Genomic DNA, 27,500 nt, shown 5'->3' on the forward strand with positions numbered 1-27,500 from the left:
ACAAGTCTGTATCTGAAAAGAGTCCATGACTACTGTACAGACCAGCCTTGGATGACAGAGTCCTAGGTAATACAAAACAAGTCCATGACTACTGTACAGACAAGCCTTGGATGACAGAGTCCTAGGTAATACAAAACAAGTCCATGACTACTGTACAGACCAGCCTTGGATGACAGAGTCCTAGGTAATACAAAACAAGTCCATGACTACTGTACAGACCAGCCTTGGATGACAGAGTCCTAGGTAATAAAACACAAGTCCATGACTACTGTACAGACCAGCCTTGGATGACAGAGTCCTAGGTAATACAAAACAAGTCCATGACTACTGTACAGACCAGCCTTGGATGACAGAGTCCTAGGTAATAACAAACAAATGACTGGTGCAGTGCATTGTCAAGGGCTACCTTTAATCCACAATGCTGACTTGTATTCATATTGGGAAAGGAAAGGGGAAACCTAGTCAGCTGTACAACTGAATGCATTCAACTGAATTGTGTCTTGCACATTTAACCCAACAACTCTGAATCAGAAAGGTGCAGGGGGCTGCCTTAATCGACATCCACATCTTCAGCGCCTGGGAAACAGTGGGTTAACTGCCTTGCTCAGGGGCAGAACAATAGAGTTTTACCTTGTCAGCTCGGGGATTCGATCCAGCAACCTTTCGGTTCCTGGCCCAATTGGGTTCTCTATGTACGGTGAATCACAAGAGGTTTAACAGGTATTTATGGGACACATCATTGATCCCAGTAATATATTAACAGCACCACTACCCTGAATCTGCTTCACACTATACAGTAGCATAGTCAGCATTACTGTATACCAGGGTATTGCAGTAAAGAGTAAGGACTAACCATCCTATGTGTTTTGTCCTGTTATTCTCTCTGTCCCTTTACAGTCTGCAGATAGTAACTCTAACATGGCTCTCTGGCTCTGCTTATTCTAATTAGCTGGGTGTTGGGTGGGCTGGCAGGGCCGGGTGTCAGTGGGGCTCATCACTGGACTGGCCTCCCAGGCGGTCACACTGAGCTGGCACTGACACACACAGACCAGAGAAAAGAAAGAGAGAGAGGTTCACTTGCATGCACACACACACACACACACACAGAAAGACAAACAGAGGGAGCCGCTCCGCTCCACACCCTGCCTGGGAGGCTTCATTAACTCTGACCTGTTCTTTCAGCCAGCATGCCCTCTTCCTGTTTATTCTCTCTCTGTATGGACAGCCTGACCTCCCAGGCAGCCACACCCTGCTAACACACACTACCACACAGCCTAGTATTATTAGGACCAGCACTACATGAATTAGGTATTAGGTATTAGAGATGGATATGAGGTATTAGGGATGGGGTATTAAAGATCGGACTAGGTATTATCCTAGTCCGGCCTAGAACAGGTTAGCCTGAGTCATATTGAGCTTCTGGGATTAGTTGAGATTGTTAGATTAGATGAAATACATTTTTAGGAGCCGTGGAAATCTGGTCTGGCCCGATCAGAGCAGTCATGGTCTAATGGGGCCACACCACTAGGCAGTATAACCAAACCTACTGTACTGTGATACAACTTACCTTATCAAGGATTAACAACCAACCTTCATGCTTTTATCTTCTGTGCACAGGTGTGCATCCCAAATGGCACCCTATTCCCTATAATGTGCACTAAAGTAATGCACTATATAGGGAATAGGGTGTAAGTTGGAACAGGCAATATATCTTCTATTGTATACACTTTACAGCAAAATACTGCCATGAAAAAAGAATAGGAAATGAATTTATCAGCTGTTGTTCCCGACACAACACAATATGTCAACAGTGACTGTTTCTCGTCAATATGAAGCTGTGGCATGAATATGATGAAAGGAACAGAATCACCTTTGAAATGACAGATACTGTACCTTACTACCTCGTTGGGAATAATAATGACAGTTTTGAAGGGTGATATAGAAGTACATCTAAGCAATGACAGCTTGCTGAGATCATACTGTGTGCCGTTGTGGGCAAATCATTTTAATCCAGGGACTGCTGGGGAACATATTTCTAATGGTTATCTTCATATACAATCTGTCATTACATACTGTATTATAATAAAGCCATCATATCATCCTACTGTGACCATAAAGGGGTATATAGAGATATCTCAATGGAGACTGTATGTGTTTCTAAAATGCTTGTGGTCTTGTTGTTGATGTAATGTGAGGCCATGGATTGATACGATTGTTATGTAAGACAGCCTGGCATAGCCCAGACCTGACCACGTCTCTCCTACAGTAGTTTCTTGAGACATCCTCTAGAGTCTAGATCTTGGGTTATCTATGTACGTTAGAGTGTCTGGAGAAATGCGTCCTAGAGTATCCCACAGACTGGTTATGGGGAGGTGATGTAAAGCCTGCCTATCCCAGGGTCACGGTCATTAGGACACACATAGTTTAAAAAAGTGTTTTTAAAAAATGAGCTTTTCTCATTGGACACGTCCAGGTAGTCCCACCCTGTTTCAGTCTGTTTTCTTCCGTTTGGTGCCTAATGAACAGGACCCAGTAGCCCCTTGACAGACCTGGCATGGCCACGGAGAGCCTGCTGTTTTAATTGAATCCCACACCTGTTCCTGGCAGGTAACTGCAGCCAGCAACCAGCAGGGAGCACAACGGAGCGGCATGAAACCCCTCCTTCAGCATGGACACTTAATCGTCTGGAAGTAAGAGTACATCTGTGAGTGTGTGTGTGTGTGTGTGTGTGTGTGTGTGTGTGTGTGTGTGTGTGTGTGTGTGTGTGTGTGTGTGTGTGTGTGTGTGTGTGTGTGTGTGTGTCGTTACCCGTGAGCATGTTGGTGTGTGTGCGTGGATGTGTGTAGGTGTGCTTGAGAGATAGCAAGCGACAGAGAGAGAGAGAAGGAGAGAGAAGGAGAGAGAAGGAGAGAGAAGGAGAGAGAAGGAGAGAGAAGGAGAAAGAGTAAAGGATAGAGTGAGAGTGTATTTTGTGGGTGTAAAAAAGAAGAGAGAGAGAGAAACGGAGAAACGGAGAGAGTCAGAGGAGTCAATAGGTTATTTCCTGTGAAATGAGAATAAGAGAGGGAGTGAGTTAATTCTGTGGAGGAGTGAGAGAAAGAGAGAGAGAGGTGGGAGTCCCAGATTGTGCCCTGTTCCTTTTGGACAGCAAGGGGGTCAAGGCAAGGTAGTCAAAACAGAATACTAACTCACACATACACACACACACACCTACACCGACACACACCACACGCACACTGTAGACAGAAGGAAGGGGCTGGCACTTTGATCAACTGTCATGCTCACTTCAAGACAAACCCCTTCACTGAGACCAATAGCAGGGCAGCAGGGCCTGGGTAGAGAGAGAAAGTGTCCATTGAAACGTCTTATCTCTATGAGAGGTCACTGACACACTGAGTGGCAGCACAGGTGGTACTACTGACAGACCTTCACAGCTACAGTACACAGGACACCGCCTGCAGGTACGGGCACAGCACTGGAGTGACACTATGACAGGCCACAGTTCCATTTCAATTCAGTCAATTTAGGTAGTCAATGGAAAATTCTAAGTCCAATTTTCCTAATTGCTTTTCATTGTATGGAAAAGTGAAATTGGATTTTCATTTTAATTCCTGAATTGACTAAATTGAAACAGAATTGACCCCAACCCTGCTGAGCTACTGTAGCAGTAGCCAGCACCCAGCCAGTTTCTTACTCTCTTCATCCCTCTACTCTCTCTTTCTCCATCCCTTCCTTCCCCAGTGAGGGCTGTCCATACATCTGCCTCTGGCGGTGTGTTCTATCTGTCCATACATCTGCCTCTGGCGGTGTGTTATATCTGTCCATACATCTGCCTCTGGCGGTGTGTTCTGTCTGTCCATACATCTGCCTCTGGCGGTGTGTTCTATCTGTCCATACATCTGCCTCTGGCGGTGTGTTCTATCTGTCCATACATCTGCCTCTGGCGGTGTGTTCTATCTGTCCATACATCTGCCTCTGGCGGTGTGTTCTGTCTGTCCATACATCTGCCTCTGGCGGTTTGTTCTATCTGTCCATACATCTGCCTCTGGCGGTGTGTTCTGTCTGTCCATACATCTGCCTCTGGCGGTGTGTTCTATCTGTCCATACATCTGCCTCTGGCGGTTTGTTCTATCTGTCCATACATCTGCCTCTGGCGGTGTGTTCTATCTGTCCATAAAGGTCCTGACTTGTTTCTATTCATGGCCACCTGCCTGCCAGAGCTCTTTAGCTTTAACAATGTAATGACTTCTCAATGTACAGTCAGTCAGTTCCCTATCTCTCTCCTCTCCCCATCTCTCCCTCTCTCCTTCACTCTCCTCTCTCCTCGACTGCCTGCTGAATAGAATGTCTGAGTGCAGTGGGTCACATGACCAGACGTGTGTGTGTGGTGGGTCATTCCTAATGAGGAGCTACAGCCTGTCTCTATAGCGACTGCTCCTCTCTCCCTCTCTCTCTGTCCCTCCCTCCCTCCCACTATCCTCATTCGCCCACAGAGACACTATTTCAATGGTAAATGTGTCTCTACACTCTCAGAAATAATTATTTGGCTGTCCCCATAGGAGAACCCTTTTTGGTTCCAGGTAGAACCCTCTGTGGGAAGGGCTTAAGACGGAACCCAAAATGGATCTACCAGGAACCAAAATAGTTCTACCTGGAACCATAAAGGGTTCTTCAAAGGGTTATCCTATGGGGACAGCCAAAGAACCCGTTTAGGTTCTAGATAGAACCTGTTTTTAAGAGTGTAGGTGTGAGGGATACTCCCCCTCTCTTTTAGTCCCAATAAAAACCAATATTAAGGCTGTGTACCAGGTCTTACATACTGCAGATGTATTTCCTTGTCTCCTTTCCTTCATGATCACTGATTAAATACTGTAGATTTGTTTCCTTGTCTCCTTTCCTTCATGATCACTGATTAAAAAGGACTTGATAGGTGACAGAACGATGGCTGACACCTATTCAGTCAATTCACGTGTCAACAGTAATAAAGGAACGGTGACAAGGAAATGAATATGTAAGTCTATAAACACACAGACTACAGACAGTCTGACTATCTGTCTCTCTAGCTAGCTACTGATGACGGACAGACTGTCCATCAGTCTGACTGAAATTCACAGACCAGCTCCTGAACACAACAGGAGAGCAGCCATTACTATAATCTGTCAATCAACCAATCAGTGAATCAATCAATTAGGATGAATGAATTAACAAAGGGACAACGGGTTACACAATCTAAGAGAATTGTTAATTAATAAAAAATGAGATATAGAGGTAATCATAATTAGCAGTAGAGTTAAAGCGAGGATAGAGGGTGGAAGAGGAGGGGTCTTTTAGGTCACATGGTCACTGGGAGGAGCAGTAGTAAATGTGGGTAAAAAAACAACAACAACAAGGTGGATCAAGGGAGGGCGGGGGGTGGGGGGGGGGAGGAGGAAGAGGAAGAGGGTTCGCTATAGCTACCAGGCAGGGAGAAACAAAATGGTGGTTGGTTGGTTGAGGGAAAAACAAGACATACAGGAGCAATGGATGTCAGTGGAAAGCCACATCCAGGGAGATGGATATGGACTCATAAATGACTTAATGGCATTGCTACAGAGGTTAATCCCTTCAATCTATAATAACCTACTGTACATATCTATCTATCCATGGAAACAGACAGTAGAGGGTACTAGTCGAGATGTGTAAGGTAAATATATTTTTTTTTCACCTTTATTTAACCAGGTAGGCTAGTTGAGAACACCTTTATTTAACCAGGTAGGCTAGTTGAGAACACCTTTATTTAACCAGGTAGGCTAGTTGAGAACACCTTTATTTAACCAGGTAGGCTAGTTGAGAACACCTTTATTTAACCAGGTAGGCTAGTTGAGAACAAGTTCTCATTTGCAACTGCGACCTGGCCAAGATAAAGCATAGCAGTGTGAACAGACAACACAGAGTTACACATGGAGTAAACAATTAACAAGTCAATAACACAGTAGAAAAAAAGGGGAGTCTATATACATTGTGTGCAAAAGGCATGAGGAGGTAGGCGAATAATTACAATTTTGCAGATTAACACTGGAGTGATAAATGATCAGATGGACATGTACAGGTAGAGATATTGGTGTGCAAAAGAGCAGAAAAGTAAATAAATAAAAACAGTATGGGGATGAGGTAGGTGAAAATGTGTGGGCTATTTACCAATAGACTATGTACAGCTGCAGCGATCGGTTAGCTGCTCAGATAGCAGATGTTTGAAGTTGGTGAGGGAGATAAAAGTCTCCAACTTCAGCAATTTTTGCAATTCGTTCCAGTCACAGGCAGCAGAGAACTGGAATGAAAGGCGGCCAAATGAGGTGTTGGATTTAGGGATGATCAGTGAGATACACCTGCTGGAGCGCGTGCTACGGATGGGTGTTGCCATCGTGACCAGTGAACTGAGATAAGGCGGAGCTTTACCTAGCATGGACTTGTAGATGACCTGGAGCCAGTGGGTCTGGCGACGAATATGTAGCGAGGGCCAGCCGACTAGAGCATACAAGTCGCAGTGGTGGGTGGTATAAGGTGCTTTAGTGACAAAACGGATGGCACTGTGATAAACTGCATCCAGTTTGCTGAGTAGATTGTTGGAAGCAATTTTGTAGATGACATCGCCAAAGTCGAGGATCGGTAGGATAGTCAGTTTTACTAGGGTAAGTTTGGCGGCGTGAGTGAAGGAGGCTTTGTTGCGGAATAGAAAGCCGACTCTTGATTTGATTTTCGATTGTAGATGTTTGATATGAGTCTGGAAGGAGAGTTTACAGTCTAGCCAGACACCTAGGTACTTATAGATGTCCACATATTCAAGTTCGGAACCATCCAGGGTGGTGATGCTGGTCAGGCGGGCGGGTGCAGGCAGCGAACGGTTGAAAAGCATGCATTTGGTTTTACTAGCGTTTAAGAGCAGTTGGAGGCCACGGAAGGAGTGTTGTATGGCATTGAAGCTCGTTTGGAGGTTAGATAGCACAGTGTCCAAGGACGGGCCGGAAGTATATAGAATGGTGTCGTCTGCGTAGAGGTGGATCAGGGAATCGCCCGCAGCAAGTGCAACATCATTGATATATACAGAGAAAAGAGTCGGCCCGAGAATTGAACCCTGTGGCACCCCCATAGAGACTGCCAGAGGACCGGACAGCATGCCCTCCGATTTGACACACTGAACTCTGTCTGCAAAGTAATTGGTGAACCAGGCAAGGCAGTCATCCGAAAAACCGAGGCTACTGAGTCTGCCGATAAGAATATGATGATTGACAGAGTCGAAAGCCTTGGCCAGGTCGATGAAGACGGCTGCACAGTACTGTCTTTTATCGATGGCGGTTATGATATCGTTTAGTACCTTGAGCGTGGCTGAGGTGCACCCGTGACCGGCTCGGAAACCAGATTGCACAGCGGAGAAGGTACGCTGGGATTCGAGATGGTCAGTGACCTGTTTGTTGACTTGGCTTTCGAAGACCTTAGATAGGCAGGGCAGGATGGATATAGGTCTGTAACAGTTTGGGTCCAGGGTGTCTCCCCCTTTGAAGAGGGGGATGACTGCGGTAGCTTTCCAATCCTTGGGGATCTCAGACGATATGAAAGAGAGGTCGAACAGGCTGGTAATAGGGGTTGCGACAATGGCGACGGATAGTTTCAGAAATAGAGGGTCCAGATTGTCAATCCCAGCTGATTTGTATGGGTCCAGGCTTTGCAGCTCTTTCAGAACATCTGCTATCTGGATTTGGGTAAAGGAGAACCTGGAGAGGCTTGGGCGAGTAGCTGCAGGGGGGGGCGGAGCTGTTGGCCGAGGTTGGAGTAGCCAGGCGGAAGGCATGGCCAGCCATTGAGAAATGCTTGTTGAAGTTTTCGATAATCATGGATTTATCGGTGGTGACCGTGTTACCTAGCCTCTGTGCAGTGGGCAGCTGGGAGGAGGTGCTCTTGTTCTCCATGGACTTCACAGTGTCCCAGAACTTTTTGGAGTTGGAGCTACAGGATGCAAACTTCTGCCTGAAGAAGCTGGCCTTAGCTTTCCTGACTGACTGCGTGTATTGGTTCCTGACTTCCCTGAACAGTTGCATATCGCGGGGACTATTCGATGCTATTGCAGTCCGCCACAGGATGTTTTTGTGCTGGTCGGGGGCATCTAAAAGGTCAAGGGTAAGATTAGGACAGTGTATAATTCTCTATATAGTGCACTACTTTTGACCAGAGCCCTGTAGTGCACTACGTGGGCAATAGTGTGCCATTTCAGACACACCCTGGGAGATAAAATGACCCTTTTGAGGCGGCCCTAATGGTGCCTATTCCCAGTGGCAGCAATACTCTTCCTTCCTCTCACCTTGGATTGAGCCCTGCATCCCCTGCAGCATTCTTTGTAAGCTCTGTGATTGGGAGACCAGTGACTGATTGGCTCTTTAGAGAGTACCATCCCCCTAGTGAACAGAGCAGCCATTACACATAGATGCTAACTGGGACTGTACCACCTCCTGTGGCACCCCTCTGAATCCATACAGACATGCTGTACGAAGGGAGGACTAGCTGACTTCTATTGATAAGGAGGGGTGACTGACAGCCAAATCAGGACACACAGGGGGGTTGCAGTGCAACGAAAGCAAGAGAAGGAAGAAAAAGCAGTGATAAGAGCAAATGGATAAAGAGGGAAAGAGAAAAGAAGAGGAGGAGGAGGAGGTGAAGAAGGAGATGAAACCTGAGGAGGCCTCAGAGAACCAGCGGCTACTTGTGATGAACAGATGAAAGATCTGAGAGGCAGAAACGGAGCCAAAAGAAGGAGAGAAAGAGAGGAGAGAAGGGCACTGCATTTAAAGCTGTTTGAGTGATAGAGAGAAAGAGAGTGGACACTGAAGCACCTGGAAATGGGAGAAAGTGCTTAACGAGGGACAGACTCATGTCACATGATCAAGGAGAAACTTTGGCCAGTGTGATTCTGAATATCATTGTCTTTTTGAGTTGAAAATGAAAACAAATAAATGTAAGATTCACCCTGAAGTAAGGAAAAATGAAAGGAAGAAACAAAGAAAGAGAAAGGGAGGCAGAGAGAAGAATATAAACCAATGTGGAGAAGAGAGGAGAGGAGGACGAGGAGGAGTCACTTGGATCTGGAGGGAACCAATTAGAGATAGGGTCAAATTACTAATTGTAAACGATAGAGAAATGGTTAAATCATACTCAATGAGGTGGAGTGAGAACTGCAGGGTCAGATGGAGAACTATGTCAGCGAGGAGTGGTCAGGTGGCTGTGGCCCAACATGTGGACACGTTGAGGAGAGGAGAGATAGGTTTACAGTGAATGAGGGAAGAGAAGAAAAGGTTTACCGACCATGAAGTGGTAAGAATGTACACCATGTTATCTGTCTTTAAGTTTGTGAATGGCCACTGGTATGTAGTTTGTATAGTGGTTAAACCATGACATAAGAATGCTCTCTCTTTTTCTCTCTCAGAAATAGTTCATGGACCTCCAGAGTGGTCAGCTGGTTTGTGTGTGTGTGTGTGTGTGTGTGTGTGTGTGTGTGTGTGTGTGTGTGTGTGTGTGTGTGTGTGTGTGTGTGTGTGTGTGTGTGTGTGTGTGTGTGTGTGTGTGTTTGTGTGTGTGGTGCGTGCGTGCGTGTAGGTCAGGCTGGTGTCATCAGAGGCAAGGAGGAAATCTGGAAGGATCTTAGAGTCTTGGTTATAATCCAGAAAGAGAGAGAGGGAGAGAAAGAGAGAAAGAAAGGGGAGGGATATCAACATCAAACATGACCACTACACAAGGTGCTGGGTTAGGAAGGCGTATGAGGGGAGGAGAGGAGGAGGGAGGAGGAGGAGGGAGGGGCGAGCTGTGGTTTTTATGTTCATTGTGGTCTTTACCTTTTTGATCCACTTCTATTCAAGCATCGGAAAAAAGAGAAAGAGAGGAAGACAGGGAGAGAGAGAGAGAGACAGAGTAAGAGAGACAGAGAGAAAAAGAGAGAGAGCATAGAGAATGAAAGAAAAACAGGTGCAGGAAAAAAGACAAAATTGAGATTAAATAAAATGCTATCCTTTCTCTCTTTTCTTTAAGCATGTTATTTGTTCTGTGTTACGGTTGGCTACTCAGAGAAAGGATGGCGACTCAAATGAAAAATGAGGAGGGAAAATGGCCTGACCTCGGATTTACTCCATTTCCATTCCATTAACCCAACAATCCCCAACCATCCACACATACATGTACTCAACCCGACCTCCTGTTATGTCTTAGGATCCCACCCCTCCCTCCCTCTTTCTGTCCTTCCGAACTCCAGCTCCTGGGTCCTGTCGGGGAGAGAAAAACACACATATGTTCCTGAAGAATCTTCTTTGGAAGCAGCTGTGGGAGAAATAGAGCTAGATAGAGGGATGGAGAGATGAGAGGGTGATGAAGAAAGTGGCCCAGTGTGTGGGGTGTGTTGTGGCATTGCGGGGGGTCACTGTGTCTCGTCTAGCCCCTCTCCAGGGTTACAGGGTCTACATTGAAACTGTCTCTTAATCCCAAGAAAGTGGCGCTGCGTCTGACTGTGCTCAGTACGCCAAATCACGGCGCTCAGCTACAGAACCCCGCCATTCGCTCAATCCATCGACCAGCCAATCAATGGAGAGCAGCTTGCTCGCCGGGCTCAGATGCACTCATCAAAAGAGAAGGAAGGAAGAAAGAGAGAGAACAAAGAAAAGGAGGGATTGAGAGACGGAAGGAGGAGACAGACGAAAGTAAAGCATCCCGCGAGAGAGAGAGACAGAGAGAGAGAGAGAGGTAGAGAGGTAGAGAGAGAGAGAGGGAGAGAGGTAGAGAGAGAGAGAGGTAGACAGAGAGAGAGAGGTAGAGAGAGAGAGGTAGACAGAGAGAGGTAGAGAGAGAGAGAGAGAGAGAGAGAGAGAGAGAGAGAGAGACAGACAGACAGACAGACAGACAGACAGACAGACAGACAGACAGAGAGAGAGAGAGAGAGAGAGAGAGAGAGAGAGTCTGAGACACAGCCCTGTCTTTTGGTCTACACCAGGCTCATCAAACACTAATCACTAGTCTGTGTGTTGAGCCTATATGAGGCTTTGGCTGACATAAGTAGTTATGGCAGTTTGTAAGGCAGCTTTCCATAGACATCAGTCATTGTGGCGGACGAATGAGTGTTGTGTGTGTTTGTGTGTGTGAGAGAGTTGTGTTTGTGTGTGTGTGTGTGTGTGTGTGTGTGTGAGACAGAGGTGTGTGTGTGTGTGTGTGTGTGTGTGTGTGTGTGTGTGTGTGTGTGTGTGTGTGTGTGTGTGTGTGTGTGTGTGTGTGTGTGTGTGTGTGTGTGTGTGAGAGAGAGGTGTGTCTGTGTGTGTGTGTGAGAGAGGTGTGTCTGTGTGTGTGTGTGTTTCTTCCCTGCCACGTGGAAGGAGACGTGTCATGGACATGTGTCCGGCATGCTGCTGCCGCTGAAGGTGTGAATGCTGTGTGAAGCCTTTTGGTCCCTGGAGAGCCTTGTCATGCGAAGTCATCACCTCTCTCATCTACAGTACAGCATGAGAGGTGTCTGTACTGGACACATTCCAGGAAAGAGGAGAAGAGGAGGAAGAAGAGGAAGAAGAGGAAGAAGAGAAAGAAGAGAGAGAAGAGAAAGAAGTGAGAGAGAGAGAGAGAGAGAGAGAGAGAGAGAGAGAGAGAGAGAGAGGACCTTTCTGCATCACGGCATCAGAGCAACAGAGCACTACCATCTCTATGACTTTTATCATCAGACAGCTAGATCAGACACTGGGAGAAACCCTGTGAAGAGAGTAGGAGTGGCAGCCATTTCATCCTTCAGGGGAGCATCTATGGGCTCATGTATGGGTCCCATGTGGCCAGAGCAGGGGGGAACCAGGAGGGCAGGAGGAGGGAGCTACAGTGGGGCAAAAAAGTATTTAGTCAGCCACCAATTGTGCAAGTTCTCCCACTTAAAAAGATGAGAGAGGCCTGTAATTTTCATCATAGGTACACTTCAACTATGACAGACAAAATTAGAAAAAAACATCCAGACATTGTAGGATTTTTAATGAATTTATTTGCAAATTATGGTGGAAAATAAGTATTTGGTCAATAACAAAAGTGTATCTCAATACTTTGTTATATACCCTTTGTTGGCAATGACAGAGGTCAAACGTTTTCTGTAAGTCTTCACAAGGTTTTCACACACTGTTGCTGGTATTTTGGCCCATTCCTCCATGCAGATCTCCTCTAGAGCAGTGATGTTTTGGGGCTGTTGCTGGACAACAAGGGCTTTCAACTCCCTCCAAAGCTTTTCTTTGGGGTTGAGATCTGGAGACTGGCTAGGCCACTCCAGGACCTTGAAATGCTTCTTACGAAGCCACTCCATCGTTGCCCGGTTGGTGTGTTTGGGATCATTGTCATGCTGAAAGACCCAGCCACGTTTAATCTTCAATGCCCTTGCTGATGGAAGGAGGTTTTCACTCAAAATCTCACGATACATGGCCCCATTCATTCTTTCCTTTACACGGTTGAGTCGTACTGGTCCCTTTGCAGAAAAACAGCCCCAAAGCAAGATGTTTCCACCCCCATGCTTCACAGTAGGTATGGTGTTCTTTGGATGCAACTCAGCATTCTTTGTCCTCCAAACACGACGAGTTAAGTTTTTACCAAAAAGTTATATTTTGGTTTCATCTGACCATATGACATTCTCCCAATCTTCTTCTGGATCATCCAAATGCTCTCTAGCAAACTTCAGACGGGCCTGGACATGTACTGGCTTAAGCAGGGGGACACGTCTGGCACTGCAGGATTTGAGTCCCTGGCGGCGTAGTGTGTTACTGATGGTAGGCTTTGTTACTTTGGTCCCAGCTCTCTGCAGGTCATTCACTAGGTCCCCCCGTGTGGTTCTGGGATTTTTGCTCACCGTTCTTGTGATCATTTTGATCCCACGGGGTGAGATCTTGCGTGGAGCCCCAGATCGAGGGAGATTATCAGTGGTCTTGTATGTCTTCCATTTCCTAATAATTGCTCCCCCAGTTGATTTCTTCAAACCAAGCTGCTTACCTATTGCAGATTCAGTCTTTCTCTCATTTTTTCTCTCATTTTGTCTGTCATAGTTGAAGTGTACCTATGATGAAAATTACAGGCCTCTCTCATCTTTTAAGTGGGAGTACTTGCACAATTGGTGAGGTGAGAATGAGGCGGGGAGGAGGGGAGAGGGCGGAAGGAGGAGGGGTAGAATGAGGCGGGAGGAGGGGAGAGGGCGGAAGGAGGAGGGGGAGAATGAGGCGGGAGGAGGGGATAGGGCAGAAGAAGGAGGGGTAGAATGAGGCGGGAGGAGGGGAGAGGGCGGAAGGAGGAGGGGGAGAACGAGGCGGGAGGAGGGGATAGGGCAGAAGGAGGAGGGGTAGAATGAGGCGGGAGGAGGGGAGAGGGCGGAAGGAGGAGGGGGAGAACGAGGCGGGAGGAGGGGAGAGGGTGGAAGGAGGAGGGGAGAGGGCAGAAGGAGGAGGGGTAGAATGAGGTGGGAGGAGGGGAGACGGTGGAAGGAGGAGGGGGAGAATGAGGCGGGAGGAGGGGAGATGGTGGAAGGAGGAGAGGGAGAATGAGGCGGGAGGAGGGGATAGGGCAGAAGAAGGAGGGGTAGAATGAGGCGGGAGGACGGGAGAGGGCGGAAGGAGGAGGGGGAGAACGAGGCGGGAGGAGGGGATAGGGCAGAAGGGAGGAGGGGTAGAATGAGGCGGGAGGAGGGGAGAGGGCGGAAGGAGGAGGGGGAGAACGAGGCGGGAGGAGGGGAGAGGGTGGAAGGAGGAGGGGAGAATGAGGCGGGAGGAGGGGGAGAGGGCGGAAGGAGGAGGGGGAGAATGAGGCGGGAGGAGGGGAGAGGGTTGAAGGAGGAGGGGGAGAATGAGGCGGGAGGAGGGGAGAGGGCAGAAGGAGGAGGGGTAGAATGAGGTGGGAGGAGGGAGAGGGTGGAAGGAGGAGGGGGAGAATGAGGCGGGAGGAGGGGAGATGGTGAAAGGAGGAGAGGGAGAATGAGGCGGGAGGAGGGGATAGGCAGAAGAAGGAGGGGTAGAATGAGGCGGGAGGAGGGGAGAGGGCGGAAGGAGGAGGGGGAGAAACGAGGCGGGAGGAGGGGATAGGGCAGAAGGAGGAGGGGTAGAATGAGGCGGGAGGAGGGGAGAGGGCGGAAGGAGGAGGGGGAGAACGAGGCGGGAGGAGGGGAGAGGGTGGAAGGAGGAGGGGGAGAATGAGGCGGGAGGAGGGGAGAGGGCGGAAGGAGGAGGGGGAGAATGAGGCGGAGGAGGGGGAGAGGGTTGAAGGAGGAGGGGGAGAATGAGGCGGGAGGAGGGGAGAGGGCAGAAGGAGGAGGGGTAGAATGAGGTGGGAGGAGGGGAGAGGGTGGAAGGAGGAGGGGGAGAATGAGGCGGGAGGAGGAGGGAGATGGTGGAAGGAGGAGAGGGAGAATGAGGCGGGAGGAGGGGAGAGGGTGGAAGGAGGAGGGGGAGAATGAGGCGGGAGGAGGGGAGAGGGCGAAAGTTAGAGGGGTAGAATGAGGCGGGGAGGAGGGGACAGGGGGAGAATGAGGCAGGAGGAGGGGAGAGGGCGGAAGGAGGAGGGGGTAGAATGAGGCGGGAGGAGGGTGGAAGGAGGAGGGGGAGAATGATGCAGGAGGAGGGGAGAGGGCGGAAGGAGGAGGGGGAGAATGAGGCGGGAGGAGGGGAGAGGCGGAAGGAGGAGGGGGAGAATGAGGCGGGAGGAGGGGAGAGGGCGGAAGGAGGAGGGGGAGAATGAGGCAGGAGGAGGGGAGAGGGCGGGAGGAGGAGGGGGAGAATGAGGCGGGAGGAGTGGAGAGGGCAGAAGGAGGAGGGGGGAGAATGAGGCGGGAGGAGGGGAGAGGGCGGAAGGAGGAAGGGGTAGAATGAGGCGGGAGGAGGGGAGAGGGTGGAAGGAGGAGGGGGGAGAATGAGGCGGGAGGAGGGGAGAGGGTGGAAGGAGGGGGGGAATGAGGCGGGAGGAGTGGAGAGGGCAGAAGGAGGAGGGTAGAATGAGGCGGGAGAAGGGGAGAGGGCGGAAGGAGGAGGGGTAGAATGAGGCGGGAGGAGGGGAGAGAGGGAGAATGAGGCGGGAGGAGGGGAGAGGGCGGAAGGAGGAGGGGTAGAATGAGGCGGGAGTAGTGGAGAGGGCAGAAGGAGGAGGGGATAAATGAGGCGGGAGAAGGGGAGAGGGCGGAAGGAGGAGGGGTAGAATGAGGGCGGGAGGAGGGAGAGGGGGAGAATGAGGCGGGAGGAGAGGAGAGGGCGGAAGGAGGAGGGGTAGAATGAGGCGGGAGGAGAGGAGAGGGTGGAAGGAGGAGGGGGAGAATGAGGTGGGAGGAGGGGAGAGGGTGGAAGGAGGAGGGGGAGAATGAGGCGGGAGGAGGGAAGAGGGGGAGAATGAGGCGGGAGGAGGGCGGAAGGAGGAGGGGTAGAATGAGGCAGAATGAGGCTCACAGTGTCAGAACAGCATAGTGGACGGAGAAAGCGAGAGAGAGAGAGGCGAGAGCAAGATGCTCATGGCTGTAAACAGACACACTGTGGGCTGATGGGTAAAGTGGGGCCCTGCATGGTGCAGTGTGGAGGTTTGATGTGGTGTCTCTTTATGACAGTTATGTGTCAGACAGGGTCCAAGGGGGAGCAGGGGTCCTTTATATCATGTTTCTGTGTGACCTGTTTTCTAAACACACACTGCCTTCAGGGAGATAACAAAAGTGTGTGTGTTGGTGTGGAGGGTGATGGAGTGGAGGAGAGGAGCTAGAATAAAGGAGAGGTAGAGAGAACGAGAGAGAAGCAGAGAAATGAGAATGAAGGAGAGGTAGAGAGAACGAGAGAGTGAAACATAGAAATGAGAATAAAGGAGAGGTAGAGAGAATGAGAATGAAGGAGAGGTAGAGAGAACGAGAGAGTGAAACATAGAAATGAGAATAAAGGTAGAGGTAGAGAGAACCCTAATAAAAGAGGGATGAACTGCTTTGGTGAGGAAGAGGAGAGAAGGAGAAGAAAAGAGGAAGATTTGATTTGCTGACATCCTCTGGTCCTTGTCTGCTGCTCTGTAAAGTAGCAAACACACACACACACACACACACAGTGCATTGCGGGGTGTTAGTGTACAGTAGAGCCACCTGGGTCTCTGAGTGTCTGATTCATTCAGGCTCCATCGTAGGTCCCCTGGTGAGAATGAAAACCCAGGCACCTCCTCTGCTCAGCACTGCTCTCCAGAACCCTATCAATTATCCCCACTGCTAACGAGGCACAGCACGCTAACACAGAGCTACATATACACGGACACCTGAGGAGCACTGCAGGACAACCTTTCTTCTCCTCTCTCCTTCACCAAACTGCTGATAAATAGCATGCCCTCTCTCCTCTCTCCTTCACCAAACTGCTGAGAAATAGCATGCCCTCTCTCCTCTCTCCTTCACCAAACTGCTGATAAATAGCATGTCCTCTCTCCTCTCTCCTTCACCACACTGCTGATAAATAGCATGTCCTCTCTCCTCTCTCCTTCACCACACTGCTGATAAATAGCATGTCCTCTCTCCTCTCTCCTTCACCACACTGCTGATAAATAGCATGTCCTCTCTCCTCTCTCCTTCACCACACTGCTGAGAAATAGCATGTCCTCTCTCCTCTCTCCTTCACCACACTGCTGATAAATAGCATGCCCTCTCTCCTCTCTCCTTCACCACACTGCTGATAAATAGCATGCCCTCTCTCCTCTCTCCTTCACCACACTGCTGATAAATAGCATGCCCTCTCTCCTCTCTCCTTCACCACACTGCTGAGAAATAGCATGTCCTCTCTCCTCTCTCCTTCACCACACTGCTGATAAATAGCATGCCCTCTCTCCTCTCTCCTTCACCACACTGCTGAGAAATAGCATGTCCTCTCTCCTCTCTCCTTCACCACACTGCTGAGAAATAGCATGCCCTCTCTCCTCTCTCCTTCACCACACTGCTGATAAATAGCATGCCCTCTCTCCTCTCTCCTACACCACACTGCTGAGAAATAGCATGCCCTCTCTCCTCTCTCCTACACCACACTGCTGAGAAATAGCATGTCCTCTCTCCTACACCACACTGCTGAGAAATAGCATGCCCTCTCTCCTCCTTTCTCCTTCACCACACTGCTGATAAATAGCATGCCCTCTCTCCTCTCTCCTTCACCACACTGCTGAGAAATAGCATGCCCTTCTCCTCTCTCCTATACCACACTGCTGAGAAATAGCATGTCCTCTCTCCTCTCTCCTACCACACACTGCTGAGAAATAGCATGTCCTCTCTCCTCTCTCTTCACCACACTGCTGAGAAATAGCATGCCCTCTCTCCTCTCTCCTTCACCACACTGCTGAGAAATAGCATGTCCTCTCTCCTCTCTCCTTCACCACACTGCTGAGAAATAGCATGCCCTCTCTCCTTCACCACACTGCTGATAAATAGCATGTCCTCTCTCCTCTCTCCTTCACCACACTGCTGAGAAATAGCATGCCCTCTCTCCTCTCTCCTTCACCACACTGCTGAGAAATAGCATGCCCTCTCTCCTCTCTCCTTCACCACACTGCTGAGAAATAGCATGCCCTCTCTCCTCTCTCCTTCACCACACTGCTGAGAAATAGCATGCCCTCTCTCCTCTCTCCTACACCACACTGCTGAGAAATAGCATGTCCTCTCTCCTCTCTCCTACACCACACTGCTGATAAATAGCATGTCCTCTCCCCTCTATCCTTCACCACACTGCTGAGAATAGCATGTCCTCTCTCCTCTCTCCTTCACCACACTGCTGAGAAATAGCATGCCCTCTCTCCTCTCTCCTTCACCACACTGCTGAGAAATAGCATGCCCTCTCTCCTCTCTCCTTCACCACACTGCTGAGAAATAGCATGTCCTCTCTCCTCTCTCCTTCACCACACTGCTGATAAATAGCATGTCCTCTCTCCTCTCTCCTTCACCACACTGCTGATAAATAGCATGTCCTCTCTCCTCTCTCCTTCACCCACACTGCTGAGAAATAGCATGTCCTCTCTCCTCTCTCCTTCACCACACTGCTGATAAATAGCATGCCCTCTCTCCTCTCTCCTTCACCACACTGCTGATAAATAGCATGTCCTCTCTCCTCTCTCCTTCCCTCCCCACTGCTGATAAATAGCATGCCCTCTCTTTCTCTCCTTCACCACACTGCTGATAAATAAGCATGCCCTCTCTCCTCTCGTCCGTTCAACCAACTGCTGATAATTAGCATGCCCTCTGCTCCTCTTCCTATACCACACGTGCTGATAAAGTAGCATGTCATCGTCCCCTCTATCCTTCACACACCTGCTGAGAAATAGCATTCCTTCCCTCATCTCCCTCTCTCCTTCAACCACACTGCTGAGAAATCGCACTGCCTCTCAGTCCTCTCTCCTTCACCACACTGCTGAGGAATAGCATGCCCTCTCTCCTCTCTCCTTCATCACCACACTGCTCCGAGAAAATAGCATGTCCTATCTCCTCTCTCCTTCACCACACTGCTGATATAATAGCATGTCCCTCTCTCCTCATCTCCTTCACCAACACTGCTGATAAATAGCATGTCCTCTCTCCCTCTCTCCTTCCACCACACTGCTGAGAAATAGCATGTCCTCTCTCCTCTCTCCTTCACCACACTGCTGATAAATAGCATGCCCTCTCTCCTCTCTCCTTCACCACACTGCTGATAAATAGCATGTCCTCTCTCCTCTCTCCTTCACCACACTGCTGATAAATAGCATGCCCTCTCTTTCTCTCCTTCACCACACTGCTGATAAATAGCATGCCCTCTCTCCTCTCTCCTTCACCACACTGCTGATAAATAGCATGTCCTCTCTCCTCTCTCCTTCACCACACTGCTGATAAATAGCATGTCCTCTCTCCTCTCTCCTTCACCACACTGCTGAGAAATAGCATGCCCTCTCTCCTCTCTCCTTCACCACACTGCTGAGAAATAGCATGCCCTCTCTCCTCTCTCCTTCACCACACTGCTGATAAATAGCATGCCCTCTCTCCTCTCTCCTACACCCACACTGCTGAGAAATAGCATGCCCTCTCTCCTCTCTCCTACACCACACTGCTGAGAAATAGCATGTCCTCTCTCCTACACCACACTGCTGAGAATAGCATGCCCTCTCTCCTCCTTTCTCCTTCACCACACTGCTGATAAATAGCATGCCCTCTCTCCTCTCTCCTTCACCACACACTGCTGAGAAATAGCATGCCCTTTCTCCTCTCTCCTACACCACACTGCTGAGAAATAGCATGTCCTCTCTCCTCTCTCCTACACCACACTGCTGAGAAATAGCATGCCCTCTCTCCTCTCTCCTTCACCACACTGCTGAGAAATAGCATGTCCTCTCTCCTCTCTCCCTTCACCACATTGCTGAGAAATAGCATGCCCTCTCTCCTTCACCACACTGCTGATAAATAGCATGTCCTCTCTCCTTCACCACACTGCTGAGAAATAGCATGCCCTCTCTCCTCTCTCCTTCACCACACTGCTGAGAAATAGCATGCCCCTCTCTCCTCTCTCCTTCACCACACTGCTGAGAAATAGCATGCCCTCTCTCCTCTCTCCTTCACCACACTGCTGAGAAATAGCATGCCCTCTCTCCTCTCTCCTACACCGAACTGCTGAGAAATAGCATGTCCTCTCTCCTCTCTCCTACACCACACTGCTGATAAATAGCATGTCCTCTCTCCTCTCTCCTTCACCACACTGCTGAGAAATAGCATGCCCTCTCTCCTCTCTCCTTCACCACACTGCTGAGAAATAGCATGCCCTCTCTCCTCTCTCCTTCACCACACTGCTGATAAATAGCATGTCCTCTCTCCTCTCTCCTTCACCACACTGCTGAGAAATAGCATGTCCTCTCCCCTCTCTCCTTCACCACACTGCTGAGAAATAGCATGTCCTCTCCCCTCTCTCCTTCACCACACTGCTGAGAAATAGCATGTCCTCTCCCCTCTCTCCTTCACCACACTGCTGAGAAATAGCATGTCCTCTCTCCTCTCTCCTACACCACACTGCTGAGAAATAGCATGTCCTCTCTCCTCTCTCCTTCACCACACTGCTGAGAAATAGCATGTCCTCTCTCCTCTCTCCTTCACCACACTGCTGAGAAATAGCATGTCCTCTCTCCTCTCTCCTTCACCACACTGCTGAGAAATAGCATGTCCTCTCTCCTCTCTCCTACACCACACTGCTGATAAATAGCATGTCCTCTCTCCTCTCTCCTACACCACACTGCTGAGAAATAGCATGTCCTCTCTCCTCTCTCCTACACCACACTGCTGATAAATAGCATGTCCTCTCTCCTCTCTCCTTCACCACACTGCTGAGAAATAGCATGTCCTCTCTCCTCTCCCGCTGTCTCTTCATTCTTCATTCATTTCTTCCAGGCTCAAACCCAATCCTCCCATTTGTCGTTCACCAAACATGAGTCCCTAATGGTGTCCCTACATATATTTATACAATCTCCCTTTCTGACATCATTGCATTTCTCTCTCTTTCTCTCTGAAACGTGTCAAACTACAACACAACTACCCTTCTCCTGACAAACCCACCCAGACAAGTAAACGATGAGTTACAGAAGCGTTGTGTCCAGAAAGGCACTGATATGAATACAAGCCCCAGAATACATTTCTGTGGTTCAAATGTCCCGATCCGCAGTACACAGACCCAGTGGTGACTTATAGAAACGTATAGAAGGACATTATACAGAAGTTAAAGCTACTAAACAGTATAGAGTAGCACAGTACATGACGGTGATTTAACAATTCAATTATTCCGTTAGCTGCACTGTTATTGTTAACAAGATAAGTTGGCCAACTGATGCAATAGCAGAAGGCCTGACTCTCCACTGAGTGTAACAGTCCTGGTCGTGTAGCATGGATCTCCCCACTGGAAAGAGCAGTAGGGATCAATAATGATGTAGTGCTACATTTACTGGGAGCAGGAACAGGTAGAGTTCTACTCTCCTCTCTGCTCTCTACATTTACTGGGAGCAGGAACAGGTAGAGTTCTACTCTCCTCTCTGCTCTCTGCTCTCTACATTCACTGGGAGCAGGAACAGGTAGAGTTCTACTCTCCTCTCTGCTCTCTACATTTACTGGGAGCAGGAACAGGTAGAGTTCTACTCTCCTCTCTCCTCTCTGCTCTCTACATTCACTGGGAGCAGGAACAGGTAGAGTTCTACTCTCCTCTCTGCTCTCTACATTTACTGGGAGCAGGAACAGGTAGAGTTCTACTCTCCTCTCTGCTCTCTACATTTACTGGGAGCAGGAACAGGTAGAGTTCTACTCTCCTCTCTGCTCTCTACATTTACTGGGAGCAGGAACAGGTAGAGTTCTACTCTCCTCTCTGCTCTCTGCTCTCTACATTCACTGGGAGCAGGAACAGGTAGAGTTCTACTCTCCTCTCTGCTCTCTACATTTACTGGGAGCAGGAACAGGTAGAGTTCTACTCTCCTCTCTCCTCTCTGCTCTCTACATTCACTGGGAGCAGGAACAGGTAGAGTTCTACTCTCCTCTCTGCACTCTGCTCTACATTTCCATTGGTTCCTATAGGCTTCGTCAGCAGCAGTTGTAGACGAACGTTACAGGCCTTCCCAACAACGCAGAGAGAAAGAACATAGAGAAATAATAGGAAAGGAATAACACCTAGTAATACAAGTACCAATAAATACCCAATGAGTAACGATAACTTGGCTATATACACAAAGTACCAGTACCTAGTCGATGTGAAGGGATAGGAGGTCATTGAGTAGATACAGTGGGGCAAAAAAGTATTTAGTCAGCCACCAATTGTGCAAGTTCTCCCACTTAAAAAGATGAGAGAGGCCGTAATTTTCCTCATAGGTACACTTCAACTATGACAGACAAAATTAGAAAAAAAATCCAGAAAATCACATTGTAGGATTTTTTATGAATTGTTTTGCTCGGCAACATGATATGAATCTACTGTGGTGTTGGATTTTTACTCCAGGAAATATATATATAGTATATTATAGTATAGTATAGTGTTGTTTAATGATGTGTGGTGAACTAGGAAATACATATAGTGTGTAGTATAGTATGGTATAATAAGGTATAGTTTATACAGTACACTCAGTATGTGTTGATAGAAGCCAGTTGTGAAGCAAGCCTTGACAGAGTGAATCTGTGTCACAACAGTTTGTCTTGCTCTGTTCTGCCCAGTGAAGACAAAGTGATGTCTCTGTAAGGGCTTGCAGGGTTTTTGGCACTGTGAGATATGACTTGACTTGTTGGCTGTTGTTATGTTCTGCTGGCATGCTCACACATCCTAACACACACATTAACACACACTAACACACACACACAAACACACACACTGGCCACCTCTTCTGAGCTCATCTGACAGTGCTGTGTCGACTCAGCTGCTTCGCCTGTCACCTCCACGTTTCAGGTGGCTGGTAACACAAAGCACTGTGTGACACGCACACAGAGGACCCTGTCACACACACACTTGCACGCAAACACCCACACACACACCCACACCCACACGTGTCATGCCTGCACGCATCATGCCAGCTGCCAACAGCGGCCCTTTAAACACCCTCCCTCTATCCCTAACCCCTATCCCTCACCCGTTAAGTAGAACCAAACAAACAAACATATGTCACCCATAAAGACACCAAAACACCCTGCATTCCCAGTGAGCCATGAAAGATGGGGCATTACCAGAGCGATTAGCAGCAGCAAATTCAATTAATCTCTGCAGAGGGAGAGGGGTAGAGAGCGGGAGGGAAGCTACCCCATTCTCCTGGTAATTAATAGAAGCCCAGTTAGTTGTCACTAGGTTTGGGATGAGATGACCTTCTCCTGGTAATTATTCGAAGCACAGTTAGTTGCCACTAGGTTTGGGATGAGATGACCTTCTCCTGGTAATTAATAGAAGCACAGTTAGTTGTCACTAGGTTTGGGATGAGATGACCTTCTCCTGGTAATTAATAGAAGAACAGTTAGTTGCCACTAGGTTTGGGATGAGATTACCTTCTCCTGGTAATTAATAGAAGCACAGTTAGTTGCCACTAGGTTTGGGATGAGATGACCTTCTCCTGGTAATTAATAGAAGCCCAGTTAGTTGTCACTAGGTTTGGGATGAGATGACCTTCTCCTGGTAATTAATATAAGCCCAGTTAGTTGTCACTAGGTTTGGGATGAGATGACCTTCTCCTGGTAAGTAATAGAAGCCCAGTTAGTTGTCACTAGGTTTGGGATGAGATTACCTTCTCCTGGTAATTAATAGAAGCACAGTTAGTTGCCACTAGGTTTGGGATGAGATTACCTTCTCCTGGTAATTAATAGAAGCACAGTTAGTTGCCACTAGGTTTGGGATGAGATGACCTTCTCCTGGTAATTAATAGAAGCCCAGTTAGTTGTCACTAGGTTTGGGATGAGATGACCTTCTCCTGGTAATTAATATAAGCCCAGTTAGTTGTCACTAGGTTTGGGATGAGATGACCTTCTCCTGGTAAGTAATAGAAGCCCAGTTAGTTGTCACTAGGTTTGGGATGAGATGACCTTCTCCTGGTAATTAATAGAAGCCCAGTTAGTTGTCACTAGGTTTGGGATGAGATGACCTCCTGGTAATTAATAGAAGCCCCGTTAGTTGTCATTAGGTTTGGATGAGATGACCTTCTCCTGGTAATTAATAGAAGCCCAGTTAGTTGCCACTAGGTTTGGGATGAGGAGGACTGTAACACTGAATCTAATTCACTCAGGATCTATTTATATTCTGGTGGCAGAGCCCGACAACACATAGCGTGGTGCGGCGGAATGCGGCACGTGTGGGGAGAACTAACGTGTATGTGTGTGTGTTTGCAAGTCTGGTCTGGTCCACAGCCCATCCCTGAGGGAGAGGAGAAGACTGACGGAGGACTGTTCTAATTGGCTCGTCTTTCTCACTTCAGACAGCCAAGACTTCTCATCACGACGCGATCAGGTTCCAATTTTCTCATAACCCCCTCCACCCTCCTTCCTTCAGATCCAATAAACAAGCTTCTTTAATGGAAGACGGGAATAGGAAAAATGCAAGTCAGCAGCTATTTAATCATCACTTTCGATTGGCTCTGGTGTGCAGTCAGAGGGAAATGTCTGGTCTGGAATAAGAGAGAATAAGAGAGGACGGAAGAGGAAACTATTTATTTATAACCCAGGACCAGATCACCACCTAACAACAAAACAACACCAGAGTAGACCACATAAAGTAGAACATAGCAACAAGGGGCCAGCCAACCTGACCACCACAACAAGTCAACTCACATCTCAGGGCTACATTCAGAGAGAGAGATGATAGAGGAGACTGAAAGAGGACATGATCTCACCCAAAGGCTGCAGGGCAAAAGAGAGAGAGAAGAAGAAAGATAACACAGACTAGAAAACCTTCCCCAACAGCAAAGGTCACAGTTATAACTTTTACTGTTGCGATGGTAACAGGACTCAACCCTGAACTACAGTATATATCTAGAGGCAGGTTAGCTGAGGGCCTGTGAGCACCGAGCAGAGGAGGGTCAGAGTTCATTATAATCTTAAGGGGGCACAGCCAGCCAGGTAGGACAGCTCCCCTAGAGGCCTGGAGGCCATGCTGCACTTTGTGTTGCACTTGGACAGTTGAAAGTGGAGTGTTGGGACAACTCCTACAGGTGACAGTGGAGTGTTGGGACAACTCCTACAGGTGACAGTGGAGTGTTGGGACAACTCCTATAGGTGACAGTGGAGTGTTGGGACAACTCCTACAACCTGCAAAGAGAAAAGAAAGCGACATCGGAAGATAAAGAGAGGGAGGGAAAGAGATGAGATCAATGGAGAGAGTGAAAGAAATGTGGCAATGGATAAAGTGTAGAATATAAAGAGTTGTAGAAGAACGGCATGAAACCAGGAGAGAGAAGGTTGACAGAGAAGGAGAGATGAAAAAAGGCGATATTGACATGGAGATATGTTGAGAGGAAGAGAGGAGTGTGAGAATTCAGAGAAGAGGTCAGGGAGTTGTAGATGTCGGTTTTGCTTTCTTCAGTTCCTGTACTCACGGTTCCCTGAAGGAAAAAACATAGACATTCACCCACAGAGTATCTCTTACCCACCTCTTCCCTTCATCCCTCCCATAGTCATCAATCAAGCCCCCCCCCCCCCACACACACACACACCACACTTCTGTCTCTCCCCAGTGGAGAGGGGATGAGGCGGCAGCCCCCTGGAATACTCCTGCACAGTGAGAGGATCAATGCTGAGAGTAATACTACATGAGGAGGAGGGGACACTGTCTGAGCAGAGATTTTCACATGACTGAGGCTCCACACAACACCAGAATCCTCACCCTGTCTGCCTGTGTTCTTGTGTTCTTGTGTGTGTGTGTGTGTGTGTGTGTGTGCTTTAGGGTGTGAGTGAGAGTGTCTGAGAGACAGTGTGTGATGTGGGTGTGTGTTTCTGTGTGTGTTTGTGTATGTGTGTGTGTGTTTGTACTTGTGTTTGTGTGTGTGTATGAGCAACAGAGCATGTGCGTAATGTGTGTGTACGTGCGTGTGTGTGTATATGTGTGTGTGTGTTTGTAATTGTGTTTGTGCGTGTGTATGAGCAACAGAGCGCGTGCGTAATGTGTGTGTACGTGCGTGTGTGTGTGTGTCACACCTGCCACGGAGATGTGAGCAGCACCCGAGGGAGCCGGCAGCCAGTTACCATGGGGATATTGAAATGTGCACATCTTCAGGGTCATGTGGTCTAAAATAAGCCCTTTGCTGTTTGTGTTAACATTGTGGCATGATGACACAGACACAGTCTCCTGCCTCCCAGTCTCACTGTGGACAATGTTCACTGTTCTTGGAGATCAGAGGGACCACTAAGATGGTCTATCAGGCCCAGGGGTCAACGTGTGTGTGAGTGTGGTGGTGTGTGTTACCGCTATGATCAGCAATAAAGGCTGACCCCTCGCTGTACTGCTGTATGAAGTGCTTATCTGCCATGGTGTTTGTGGAGCACCTTCCCCGTGTGAAAATCTCTCTCAGCCTCTGGAGCGTTGCACTGTCGATGGAGAAAAGGGGTTTAGTGCTGTGTGTGTGTAGGTGTGTTTGTTTGCAGGTGTGTGTGTAGGTGTGTGTGTGTGTGTGTGTGTAAGAGAGAGAGAGAGCAAGAGCGAGAGAGCAATGTGTGTCTGTCTGGTCTGGTCTTGGTCTGTCTGTTTGTGTGTGTGGCTGAGTGTCTGAGAGAGAGAGTCTGTGTGTGTGTTGGTGTGAATGACAGTCAGTTGCTTAGAGGGCTGAGAGGGGTTAGGTGGGGGAGAAGGGGGATGGGGGGGTGGGGAAGGGGGTGAGGGGTGTGGGTGATGGGGGGTCTGGGTACTCACTGTAGGGGACACACTCGTACTGTATCTCCAGGTACTTGTAGGTCCCTGGGCAGGGGTCTGGGAACACATCGGACCCTGCCACCACCACACACTGGGTACGGTTATTACATCTGTCCCACAGAGAGAGAGGGGGAGAGAGAGAGAGAGATAGAAAGAGTGAGAGAGAGAGAGAGAGAGAGAGAGAGAGAGAGAGAGAGAGATAGAAAGAAAGAAAGAAAGAAAGAAAGAAAGAAAGAAAGAAAGAAAGAAAGAAAGAAAGAAAGAAAGAAAGAAAGAGAGAGAGAGAGAGAGAGAGAGAGAGAGAAAGAGAAAGAGAAAGAGAAAGAGAGAGAGATAGAAAGAGTGAGATATATATATATAGAGATATATATATATATATATATATATATATAGAGAGAGAGAGATATATAGAGAGAGAAAGAGCGAGCGAGATATATATATATATATATTTATAGAGATATATATATATATATATATATATATATGAGAGAGATATAGAGAGAGAAAGAGCGAGAGAGAGAGATAGAAAGAAAGAGAGATAGAAAGAAAGAGAGAGAGATAGAAAGAAAGGGCGAGAGAGAAAGAGCAAGAGAGAGAGAGAGAGAGATAGAAAGAGCGAGAAAGAGAGAGTGAGTGAGGGGAGAGAGAGAACATTAAATGGAACACAAAATTCAACATACAAATGAGGCTATCTGGCTAAAAATACTTGAATCAGTTATAGAACCCATTGCCCTTTATGGTTGTGAGGTCTGGGGTCCGCTCACCAACCAAGAATTCACAAAATGGGACAAACACCAAATTGAGACTCTGCATGCAGAATTATGCAAAAATATCCTCTATGTACAACGCAAAACAGCAAATAATGTACGCAGAGTAGAATTTGGGCTGATACCCGCTAATTATTAAAATCCAGAAAAGAGATGTTAAATTCTACAACCACCTAAAAGGAAACAATTCCCAAACCTTCCATAACAAAGCCATCACCTACAGAGAGATGATCCTGGTGAAGACTCTGTTCAGAAACACATACAGACCCCACAGAGCCCCAGGACAGCAGCACAATTAGACCCAACCAAATCATGAGAAAACAAAAAGATAATTACTTGACACATTGGAAAGAATTAACAAAGAAACAGAGCAAACTAG

At 48.2% G+C, this 27,500-nt stretch overlaps 1 protein-coding gene across 2 annotated transcripts in view; it reads right to left on the bottom strand.

Moving 5' to 3' along the window:
• LOC109880119 (adhesion G protein-coupled receptor L1-like) overlaps window positions 1-27,500 on the bottom strand; it is an 85,179-nt gene that overhangs the window by 54,439 nt on the left and 3,240 nt on the right. The window contains exons 2-3 of one of the 2 annotated variants that reach the window (XM_031834885.1): window positions 26,355-26,464; window positions 9,858-9,872 (exon numbers count right to left, since the gene is read on the bottom strand). In XM_031834885.1, the coding sequence (XP_031690745.1) occupies window positions 9,858-9,872; window positions 26,355-26,464 (125 nt within the window). The remainder of the gene's footprint in view (window positions 1-9,857; window positions 9,873-26,354; window positions 26,465-27,500) is intronic. The other variant, XM_031834886.1, reaches the window with a different exon arrangement.

This window comes from Oncorhynchus kisutch, linkage group LG10 (assembly GCF_002021735.2).
Source record: "Oncorhynchus kisutch isolate 150728-3 linkage group LG10, Okis_V2, whole genome shotgun sequence".
NCBI lineage: Eukaryota > Metazoa > Chordata > Actinopteri > Salmoniformes > Salmonidae > Oncorhynchus > Oncorhynchus kisutch.